The following is a 12265-nucleotide window of genomic DNA, read 5'->3' as shown; positions in this document are numbered from 1 at the left end:
GCACTGGAGCAATCTTCCCGGGTACCTGGCTGGCCAGAACCTCAGCTCCAGGAGCAACGGATAATTGGTCAATTAAAGACAAAGGACCCTCCCTGGGACCTGCATTCCAAGGGGCTTAAGTATTAAGCTCCAAAAAAAAATCAAGGTCCAGGCTGCTCTCCTGATGTTCTCACTTAGGATTTCTCTGCAAAGATCTACCCCTTGAACCAAGCTGATTTCCTTGGTATCACCTGCACCTGCTTTCCTTTCTCTCCTGCTCCACTTCCTTCAGCTGGAAGCAGACCCCTCTTTTCTCCCTGCCAATCCATTTTTCTCGCCCTTACAACAACTCACACCTTTTGGGACTGCCTCCACCAGAGTCTCTTCCCTCCTCTCCATCAGCTCCTTTCCCACACCAACACTCTCAACCTGCTGTTTGCTTGTTTAGGAAAAGCATTCTTCTATATTGGCGGTGGCGGAGGGGGGGGGGCTTTCCCCCTCTCAGACTGAAATTTAGAGAGAAGGAACCGAGCCTTATATTTCCTTTGCATTTCTTGTGGCATCTCCAATAGGGTTTTCACATCAGGAGACAGCCACGGGAGATACACCGACTGACCCAGCAGTTTTATAGCTGGAGTTAGAAGTCGGGGAAGACGACCCAGCCTACCCCCACACGCCCAGAAAAAAATTGCACCCCTCGTTCAGATGTTCCTGGCATCCTCTAACTTGCCCAAAGCCAGATTTATTGCTCCCGCTGTAAAGTGTATCTTCTCTAAGCCTCACTTAAAAGCTACCACTTGGCAGAAGATCAAGTTAGAAGTGCAGGATCGCAGGTGAAGGCGAGGGGAGGGGAGGGGCGGGTGGGGAGGACGGGGTGGAGCAAATAATTGAAGCTCCGAGAACTACCAGCTCAATATTTAACCTAACTGGTAATTTGCTGTGACAATTATGCCACGAACGGAACACCACTACTATGCAAGAATGTCGCTCTCTAATTAAGAGGGCTCTGCTTCTTCCTAGCCTCCCGCACTTTAATAACACACACACACACACATGCACAATGAGACTTGGCTCCAGGAGCTAAAGGTTCTATTAGGAGGCATGTGCAGCTTGGCGGAGGTGTGCACATCTGCCCGGGGAGGGATGCTGCCGGGGTAAGCCTGCTAACACCTTCAATTCTCCCTCAGATGGAGAAGGCGAGAGAGCTGTTCGTGCCTCTCACAACAAGAGAGCCATTTGACTGACAGGCATCTTCCCTGAAAGCCTGTGCGTGCCTCCACTGCAGATCGACCTGCTCTCCCACAGCCCCACTCTCCAGCCAGGAAGGCTTGGCGTGGGTTTGATCCTTCAAGAGTAACTTTAATAAGGATTTTCATAAACACAAAAGTCCATGGAAACAAATCTTCCGCTTCAAGATGGAGAGGAAGACAGGCGCGCACACACACACACTCTCACACACCCTAACCGCTGGTGGAAAGACAAAAGAATATTATTAAAATCATGCCCATAAAGAAGGATGTTGCCATTGCCTAAATTGACTGCTAGAGTCATGGAACGTGGCTAAGCAAGACAAACCGTTTGCTGCTTAATTAGTGGTTCCTTTATGGAAGGTTTGCTGCCTGGAGAGAGCCCGTTAGAGGAGAGCTCATTTACAGGGATGCACCTTCGAAAGCTATTCAAATTTTAAATAAATGGTGGAGAAGGAAATTGGTGGTGGTGGTGCTGGTGGTGGTGGGAGTGGGGGATGCTGCGGAGGCAGACAAGCTTCTGCAAAGACCAGCTTTGCATTCCAAGCCTAAGTGCTGGGGAGATCAGCTTTCCCAGGCAAACATAAGCCTCTAAAATTTGAGGCCAATAGGAATGACCTCTGTACCATGGCTGACTGAAGATATAAATAAACTTCAACATGAACAGCGGTGTCAACTGTGAGGGGAGAGATGAGAGCCCAATCGGAGCTTATTTTTAAAAAGTCCTGGTTGTTCTGACTCCGTTTCGGGGGAGGGCATTTGAGGCACAAAGCTGCCGCTCCCTGCAGTGACTGCACCCCCACCCCCTGCCTTGCCGGGACACCAGCCCCTGGTTACCTAACCGTGGAGAGGAAGCTGCACCACACACAAGTTAAATATAGGCTGAGTTATCTGCATTTTATAAGCACCAAGAATGTTATCTGAGGAAGCTGTCATTTTTAATGACAGCACAAACTTCCAATTACCAACTGGGTAATACCCTAGGGAACAGGTACGATTTTTTTTTTTTTAATAAGAATAGCTCACAATTATGAAAAGTTTACACCATCACTTTTGAATGGGATCTAAATATTTCTCACGAAGCAGGTGGGATGGTTTTTCACGTGGGCCACATTCAAGGCCAAAAAAGAAATTCTGTTTTCTCGAAAAGTGTACGTTTTGAGATTGATCAACATCTAAGGAGTAGGGGGTGCCAGGTGACAGCCATCAGGAGCCTGGCAAAGCTGGAAGGCTGTAAAAATGGCCAGGTGGTGGGTTCAGTCTCAAGTACGCCCACAAATTCAAGGTTGAGTCACAAAGTCTTATGACAAGCCCGATGCAAGAGTCTGGCAATAGATAAAACAAGGCCTCCTACCCCACCCATGGTCAAACACTACAAGAACCCAGTATCCTTGGTACCGGCCTCATCACAGCTTCATCTGCCAGTGGTGAAAGTGGAAGGAAAGGCTAGTAGAGGGGCTGCCTGAGTTTTCCATGCAGATCAGATGGCCCCTGACCCAAATGAAGGCTACAATGTGTGTGAACCTCAAATCATCCAATCCTTTGGGAAATCTTTTCTGATGACTTGTCTCCAGTGATCTCTCAACTTACTGAATTTTTTTTCCATTTACTGAATTTTAATTTGAGTTGTGGTATTACTCCTTAGTCCCAAGCTTTGCTCCAAGTAGCCTGTAGTTCCCAGGGACGTGGTATCTTGGTTGTTGTTTTTGTTTTTGTTTTCCTGCACTTGCTGCATATGGAAGCTCCCAAGCCAGGGATTGAATTGAGCTACGGTTGAAGACCTACACCACAGCTGCAGCAATGCCAGATCTTTAACTCACTGTGCAGGGCAAGGGATTGAACTTGCACTGCAGCAGTGACCCGAGCTGCCTCAGAGACAGTGCAGCATCCTTAACCCACTGGCGCCCAAAGAGAATTCCCAGGGTATCTTGATTTAAAGTCACCTAGAGAGAGGGTGGAACGGTGGATCAATGAGGGCAGGTGCTAAGCCACATACTTCTCTCAACAACTTAAAACCATCATTGCAAACGCAAACACAAAAGATTTTAATAGTTCTCTTGTGGTGCAGTGGGTTCAGGATCTGGCTTGGGTTGCTGCTGTGGCACAGGTTCAATGCCAGGAACGTCCACATGCTGCAGCCAAAAATGTATGTATTTTAACAATCACTCATTAATAGTTTTAGATAAAGAATCAGGTTGATTTTGTTTTGGCCATGCCCACGGCATGCAGAAGTTCCCAGGCCATCAGGGAACTCCAGAATCAGGTTGATTTATAAAGCAAGTCTGATGTGTTCTCAAGAGAGCATTTCCAGCAGAAGCCAAGAGGATTCAGGCCTCTTCCCAGCCACACTCGTCCATGGGGAAGGTAGGATGACCGCCCCCTCCCCGTCCCCGGTGGCTCTGGGCCTCCCTTGCCCCTCTCCCTCCCCAGGTGTCTACCTGCTTTTGCTCCAGAGCACCCTCGCGGCTGCTCAAATCACCGGCCAGCCAGAGACAGCATACAGGGTCAGAGGCTCTATCACTGCACTAAGACAAAGAAAGAACAATCCGAGAAACGTACGGAACAAGAATAGAAGGCACACATTTTCACAGCACAACAATGGATAATGTTCCTGCTGGCCGAAAGCTGAGCTTGTACAATTAGAAAGTATATGGGGATCTAAAAAAAAAAAAAAAAATTATGCAGATCTATTTTTATTGGAAGGAGGAAAGATGTCCATCCTGTAGTGCTGGCGCAGAGGGTTACAGAAGAGGATGCATGATGTAACCCCATTTTTAAGTCGAAACTCTCTCTATACATACACAAGCCTAGAGAATAGTCAGCTATATAAGCAGTTATTGCTGATGGGTGGGATTAAGCACAATTTTGCTTTTTCTCATCGACAGGTTGTTTTTCTACAATGCACATGGACTACTTATGTGAAGAAATAACCGGTGGTCCAAATGGGACCTGTTCTTTTCCCTCTCTTGATATCAACAATACTTTTTTTTTTTTTTTTAATGGCCGCACCTATAGCATATGAAGTTCCCAGGCTAAGGGTCGAATTGCAGCAGCAGCTGCAGGCCTGCGCCGCAGCCCTGGAAACGCAGATCTGGCCACATCTGCAACCTACACTGCAGTCTATGGTAATGCCGGATCCTTAACCCACCACGTGAGGCTAGGGATCGAACCTGCATCCTCAGAGACAACGCTGAGTTCTTAACGTACTGAACGACAACAGAAACTCCCAACACGAATAACACTTAACTGCTTAACAATAAAACATGAAGCATACCCAGTTAAGGTTTTTTTCTGACCAATGCAAATTAAACATCTAGTCTCTTTTTTTGAGGAAAAAAAGATTATTCCCAAGTGTTTCTAAAAGCCAGAACTCTACCAGCAGAGTGGATTATAATATTAAGAGCTCACAAACCACATAAAAAGGGGAGAAGGGCAGGAGTTCCCTGGTGGCCTAGTAGATTAAGGATCCACTGTCACGGCTATGGCACAGGTTCAATCCCTGGCCTGGGAACTTCTGCATGCCATGGGCATGTCCAACCAAACCAAACCGAACCACAAACACATACACACGAAAAGGGGGGCGGGAGGGGAGCATGAGGGGAGAAATCCTCCCTTTGAGAGAAGGAAACAATCCATTGACCGGGGGGAGTAGCGGCTTTCTAACAAGTGACAGGGAAGGGAGACTGAACAACCAGTTTCATTTTCTATAAATGAATCCTTAGGAGGCATATTGCCAAAGAAACACAAGTCAATATATAAACCTTTATAGGCTGGGCTTCCAAACTTCACTTTTAGACAGTATATTAATTATGTAGTCAATAGCCACGGGTTTCATTAGTGTATTAAACACCACGATCAATATTATTTATACTTTTTGAAGATGGGCCACTCGGAAAAAAAGCGGGGGAGGGGGAAGTTTTTGACCCTGCAGTTCAGAAAGTCAGAACCAGCACACAAGAGATTAGCAAGGCTTTAATGGAAAGCATAAAACACCGAAAATATGGACAGAAATCAGATTATGCCCTCCCCCTGCCCCCCACCTCCTTCACAATGAGACTGGAGGGAATCCAAGAACCATTTAAAATAAAGGCGAAATGATAAGATTTTTTTCCTAATTGCCTAATGCTGATGTCATGATGCACGCAAAATAAAACATTGATCTCTACGTGAAAGATGAGAAATAGAACATGAACGGCCTTTCGGGGCAAAGTATCTCCCTGAGAATTCGAAGAACCGTGGGCCAGAATCTATTTAGGCAATCCTCAGGGACCTAAATCTCTTAAAAGCATAACAGTGGAGCCAATTTCTGATGCTCTTCTACCGGGGATCTGGTTTTGAGTAGGGAAATCTGCTAAACATCCTCCCTCCGGGGGGGGGGGGCCTATCTCGGAACGTCCCTCGTGGCTTTCTAATCACATCCGTGTAGATGTGCTGGTTTCAGCGCGTGGTCACTGGGAATGCACGCTGGCTGGTACAGGGTTCTGGGGACGCGTCGGGGTGGCACCACCGGTCAGGGCTCTCGGCAGGGGGGCAGCCGTACTGGGGAGACGAGGGAATGCTGGGAGCAGGGGATATAAAAGACTGGTTACCAGACTGAGAGCTAGATTACCACGTCCAACCCACAATTTGTCAATCTACCATAGTGCTGAAGACTATAATTTTCTAGTCAGCGCTTTACAAGCAAGGTCAGACAGAGAAGAGCTTCTGCAAAAATCCTTGAGGCTTCGGCCAGAGAATCCAGAGCAGCCCGGTGACCGTCTTCTGAGGCGGGAAGGTCTCCAGACAATGAGCGGGCCTGAAAAAAGGCGCTCTGTGTCCCGAGGACGGGGAGTCCGCCTGCCCAGGGCCAGCTGGTTCCTCCTGGAGGAGGACGGCTAAGGGCGACACGACAGGATGTCCACACTCCTCGGCTCCACCAGGGGCCTCCACGTGCCGCACGTGCCCACCTTGAAAACCAGGTCCTGGCGCCGCAGGCCGACCGAGACGCCGCCCGGCTGCTTGGAGAGAGGTGTGCAGCACATGCGAGCGGTGGGCTGCAGCAACTGGAGATAATTAATATGATTAGGACGACCCAGAGCAAGCACGCTCCGGCTGACTGAAAGGCCCCGTAGCATAATTACTGTTTTCTCACCAGCTCACTGTCTGTTCACATTTCAAAGCCTGGTTGGTATTAAGACGGCTGTGTAAACATCAATAAAATCCCAAAGTGCCAGATCATCAGCATTCCCGGGCACAATGGCTTTTTGTTTTGGGTGTTTTCATTCTTTTAAAGATGCATTTCAGGGTTGCAAACATTAGGAAGAAGGATCGCCATGCTTTGGACTCATCTTCGAGTTTGTAGTGAGTTCACATCTCCCCCAAGTGAACATTTATTATGAAGGCTAATTAATTGCTTTCCAGTTATAAGAACCCTTTGCATTCAAAGAAAGGAGGATTCGGAAGCAGAGAATATACTGTTTATTATTAAACAAAGCAAGGGAACAGAGGGCTTCTCCCTTCCTAATCCCTACTATTTGACATGGCTCTAATCAAGAAAAGAAACATCTACATGCAAGAAATACATACAGGTAGGAGAGGCGTGAATCCACCAACCAAAATGCAATATTAATGGCAGGGAAAACGAAAGCAATGCTTTGTAGTTGTCTGGATGTCCCTCGGGGATGCAAGTCAATGCTCATCAGCCTTCCTCAGAGGAGACGATTTTGATTAATATCAGACCCATCTGACTCAGCCTATTAAACCCTGAAGGAAGGATCTTCTTCAGATATAAAAGATACGACTTTGATTAATAATTCTACCCCGTTGCCATTCCAAGCATTAACGACTATGTGGCACCTCTAGAAAGAGAGCCTTTGAGTTCTAGGAAGACACCCTCACTGGAAGGCCCAGGATCCTCCGCACGGCCACGTCTCGGCTCTCCCTCCCGAGAAGGGACCCACGTTGTGAGGGTGTCACCACGGGAGAAGCGGAAACGCTACTTACATAATTTATTTCACTGTCTGCAGATTCAGGGTCAATTACTTGTGACATAATTCCTCGTTGAAGATAATGAAATCTTAATAAAACTGACAAAAGCCTGAGGACAGAAGGAGTGACTGGTACTACACGACCCGCCGGCCGACCCTGGGGTCTGACACGGTTGACACCGCACACCACCGAGCGAATTTCCCTTGGCTGCCAGTGGCTTCCGGCTGTGCACAAGAGGGGCGACGGCCGAGTCCACCACAGAGGCTCTCGGGTCCGTGCAGCCAACGGGGATCTGCCACGCGGGGTCGGGGGTATCGAGCTGCTTCAGCTCTGTGTCTTCACGCTTCTGTCTCGTCTCACATGGCTGCGTTTTTGCGGATGCTCATGATCAGCCTTCTGCCATATTCTTTGTAGTCCACGGGCTTCACGTCCATCACAGTGCCCTTAATTCGAGACTCATCCTTTGAAAAGAGAAAAGCAGTTTGGGAACGGAGAGCCAGAGAGAGAAATCCGAGACACGAGTCAGAGTCCAGTCATTCCAATAAAGGCACGACAGTGGGGGGAGCTCGGGGGAGGAGGGAGTGGACAGAGGTCTCCCTTCGACACAGGCCCCTTCCCCCCTTTCCTCCTGCTCCCAAACACTCAGAAGCCTAGACTCCAAGTGCGATGACCTCAGAGGGCTCATCAAGTCCAATCTAGTTTTTTTTTTAATATGATTTTATATAATTTTTTATTTTTTCCATTATAGCTGGTTTACATCAATCTAGTTTCTTTACGCAGGAGAAACAGGAGCCCAGAGAAGACAGAGCCTTCCTAAGCCACTCAGCTGGCTCTGAAAGCGGGTGTGGGGACACACGGGAGACCCACCCTGGGCCCGTCTCAGCCCCCGAGAGGCTGCCCTCCCTTCCCTGTCCGCACCACGCAGGGCCCTCGTGACCCTTGTTTGTTCTGATCCCATCCCACTCGCACGTCATGCCACTGACATCTGAGTCCCTGTCTCATTTAATGCTCACAAAACCAAGCCTATCTATCAGGAGGTAGTAAGGACAAGAAAACAGGAGGAGCAAACCCTGAAACAAGCAGAGAACATTTTCCAAATCCTCCCTCCTCGCCCGTTCACTAGGTTGGAAGGTGCCTTGAGGCAGAAGGGGGTGAGGCTGGCTCGGGGGCTCGCACGCCCCAGCGTGCTGCCTGAGTGCTGAACGCGGTCTCACCCCTACACACGGTTGAGGGCAAAGCCCTGAGGCTGGACTGCCTGGGCGCCGTGACTCGGTCTGCTGCTTGCCAGCATGTGAATTCAGGCAAGTTATCTATTCCCTGTATGCCTGTGCTTTCTCATCGGTAAAACGAGGTGACAGCAGTTCCCACCTACAGGGTTACGACCCCCCCATCAAGCGAGCTCAGGTGAGTAAAGGAAATGTGCAGAACAGGGTCTGACGGGAGCAAGTCTTCCAGAAAGGCTTTTTCCCCACGACTTTACAACCATATGACGTTCAGAGCAACTTAAGGAATGCCTCAAGGTGGTTCTAACTACATGTGGTCTTCGTTTCGCATCTTGACTTTATTTTTTTTTTTAGAGCCGCGCCCATGGCATAGGGAGGTTCGGAGCTGCAGCTGCGGCCTACTCCACCGACCAGCAACGCCAGATCCTTAACCCGCTGAGCGAGGCCAGGGATGGAACCCGGGTCCTCATGGATCCTAGTCGGGTTCCTTATCACTGAGCCACGATGGGAACTCCCACATACTGACTTGTGGAAGACTGGTGTCCATTTTGTCAGGACCCAAACCAAAAACCTCCAAGTTTGAACGGAAGAGGCCACACAGCACGTTTCCCCAGGCGCGTGACACGAGACAAGCCCTTCAGGGGGACGATCATGGCACCTCTGTGGCGGGAAGATTCCACGAGGAACCGACGCGGGGTTCTGAGCGCCGGGGGGCCGGGACCCCGCAAGCAATGCCCCGACAGCTCCCGCCCTGTCGGCGCCGAGGGTCCCGAGCGGCGGCTTCCCGCTGCTGACCCTCGGGCCCCGCGGGCGAGGTGACTCACGTTGTAGGTCTCCAGTTTGACTCTGATCCTGAAGGTGAAAGACCGGAAGTTGGCGTTCTGGAAAACTTCCTCAAAGGCTTGCTCGTTCTGCAAAAACAAACGTAAAGCTGTAGGCATGGAAACTACCAGGCCACCTGAAAATACCTGTAAGATGTTTGAAAAGACCTGGAGGAAAATCTTCTGAGAAATTGATCCCCCCGCCCCCGGGGTTTGAACTTGCTGAGGAACGACTAACCTAGAGGCGACATTTCATCGTGCAAAACTGTTTAGGTAGAGTTTTACTAAAAATGAAAATCCGGAGTTCCCCGCCATGGCGCGGCGGAAACGAATCCGACTAGGAACCGTGAGGTTGCAGGTTCGATCCCTGGCCTCGCTCCGTGGGTTAAGGATCCGGCGTTGTTGTGGTGTAGGTCACAGACCCGGTACGGATGTGGTGTTGCTGTGGCTGTGGGTGTAGGCCGGCAGCTACAGATCCAATTGGACCCCTAGCCCGGGAACCTCCATATGCTTCGGGAGCGGCCCTAGAAAAGACAAAAAACAAAAACCAAAAAAACACATAAAATCCTCTACCTAGAGAAGTCAAATTCATAGTGAGAGAAAGTAGAAAGATGGTCGCCAGGGGCAGTGGAGAGCTGGTATTTAATGGGAATACAGTTCCGGCGGAGGAGGAGGGAAAGTTCTAGAGGAGCATGAGGGTGGTGGTTGCACAACAGTGTGAAGGTGTTAAAGCCGCTCAACTTATACTGAAAAAATGCTTCAAACTGCTGTTCTACTGCAAGGGAAGAAAAAAGGGCGACACTCTTAGGAAACACGTTTCTAAACTTTCAAAGTCTGTCATGGGATGGAGCGGAGGCTCAGCATCTTCATCACAGATTAAAACACTCAGAAAAACGTTCCAGTGGTCGCAGACGTTATTTCAGCCTCCGTCTTTACAGCTCTGATTTGGTGGGCAAGTGGGGAAGACGGGAAACGTGGGAAGGTTTCAGGGAAAGTTTAAACACCGAAGTCCTCGCGCCCTCTTCCGCTCACCCCTCCAATACTGTTTGATTAAGCTTTTGCATTAAAAAAAAAAAAAGTTGTACAACTGTAACAACATTTACTGAGTTACTCCCCACCCCCCGACCAAGTCTGGAAAACAGAGAGGGATTAGAGAAAGCATTTTATATAAATAGGCATAAAATAAATGTACAAGAACTTATACATAAAATTAATAGTGCATATCCGTCAAGTATTATCTCTGCGAGCCACGTGGAACATGAAAATAGCTCTGTTACAGAGAGAACTCTTTTGTATAAAGGTTACTTCACACACACACACACAGTCCTTAGGCTTTCGGGTATGTAAATAAAACAATGTGTTAAACCGTCAGAAAGTCATACCAGCTGCCATCATTCTTTCAGGCTTAGTCAGAGCGCGGAGCGCACACTCCAAGAATATCACAGTTCCTGAGGGAAGAGTTTCTATACGTCCTCATTCACCGGCAGTAAAACTAGTCAAATGTAATAAGCTCATAAAAAATCCTGAAAGGCTGCCTCGAGCCTTAAAATCTGATATGAAAATAGAGGAGCAGGCAAAACAGATAAAAGATACCATCATACTTTCAAGTCAATTCCAGTTATTTCTGTAAAAGGACTTGTTGGGATTATTTTCAGAGCTCGCGGACAATTTCAAAAAGACATAGAGGGAGTTCCTGCTGCAGTGCAGCGGTAACGAACCCAACCAGGACCATGAGGATACGGGTTCGATGCCTGGCCTCGCTCAGTGGGTTAAGGATCCAGCGTTGCCGTGAGCCGGGGTGTAGGTCGCAGACACGGCTTGGATCTGGTGGTGGTGTGGCTGTGGCGTAGGCTGGCAGCTGTAGCTCTGATTCAATCCCTAGCCTGGGAACTTTTCTATGCCTTGGGTGTGGCCCCAAAATGGGGAAAAAAAAAAAAAAAAAGGCAAATAAAACAGGAGAAAGGAAAGAAAACACACACACATCAAAACGAATGATAAATCCTTTTCTCTTAGTGATTTTTATAAGTACTCTGATTTGGAGGAACTGGGGGGGAAATCTATAGATAGACGCTAATTTATTGGTCTCTGCACAGTTTATCTGAAAAAACATCTTTCCTACGGTTAGGATAATTAGCAATCTATTCCCTGAATGAACTAAAACTAATGTGTGAAAATACTAATTTATAAAAATGAAATAGACAAAGTTACCTTATGAAAGAAAGACCATTCATTAAGAATTACATCTGAGGACTTGAAATAGCACAGAGCCTATACGTGAACTTAAACCAGGATTTGACTCAACTTTTCAGGAAGGTGTTCATTACATTAAAAGGGCCCATCTGTACTGCGGGTTATTTCAGAAGATACCTTCCAGATCTCAAATGACTGCAGGCATAACACCTCTTGGCGTGCTAACAGCAACAGGAGAGAAAAGTGGTTTATACTTGGAAAGTGCTGCTTTTAAAGCATTTTATATATATATTACGTCATGACTTCATGGTTAGCACATCCAAGATGAACAATGAGAATCGGATGAGCTCTCAATCATCAGTGAGAAATTATACAACACTCGAAAGCAACAACCAAAAAACATTAAAGAGAAAAAACGAAATGGGTGTTCCAGCAATGGGAACTCTTACAAGAATGATCAAAGACATGGCCCACCTTCTCCTTTAGCTCCCCAAGATAAGCAGTGCTTTGCCCAAGGATGGCTTCTGCAGACTCCTGGAAACATGTGACCCATTGATTCTCTTGAAAATCGGCAATATTTACCTAAAAAACAAACTCTACATTATTTCAGCAGAGAAATAATAAAAGGAAGACAACCTAAGGAGACTGGGCGATTGTTTCTACTCAGTAAAATAATTTCTAGGGAAAAAAGCCATTTCTACTATACATGCTATGCTATATTCTTTCCAAAGAATGTGGAAAGTACCCGAGAGAAGAGTTTAACACGTAATGCAGTCTGGATCACAGGCAGAAACACGATGTGACATGGATGTGTGACTTCAGATCTCAGTGGAGACAC

The 12265-nt window shown here is 47.7% G+C and overlaps 1 protein-coding gene across 1 annotated transcript in view; it reads right to left on the bottom strand.

Moving 5' to 3' along the window:
* Positions 1 to 6668: 6668 nt before the first annotated feature.
* Positions 6669 to 12265, bottom strand: part of RPA1 (replication protein A1) — a 39345-nt gene continuing 33748 nt past the window's right edge. Inside the window, exons 15-17 of the mRNA XM_047759099.1 lie at positions 11902 to 12009; positions 9241 to 9327; positions 6669 to 7654 (exon numbers count right to left, since the gene is read on the bottom strand). Of these exons, the coding sequence (XP_047615055.1) occupies positions 7550 to 7654; positions 9241 to 9327; positions 11902 to 12009 (300 nt within the window). The 3' untranslated portion in view covers positions 6669 to 7549. The remainder of the gene's footprint in view (positions 7655 to 9240; positions 9328 to 11901; positions 12010 to 12265) is intronic.

This window comes from Phacochoerus africanus, chromosome 14 (genome assembly GCF_016906955.1).
Source record: "Phacochoerus africanus isolate WHEZ1 chromosome 14, ROS_Pafr_v1, whole genome shotgun sequence".
Classification (NCBI taxonomy): domain Eukaryota; kingdom Metazoa; phylum Chordata; class Mammalia; order Artiodactyla; family Suidae; genus Phacochoerus; species Phacochoerus africanus.
Note: the sequence above shows the minus strand (reverse complement) of the source record. Positions and strands in the feature narration are given on the sequence as shown.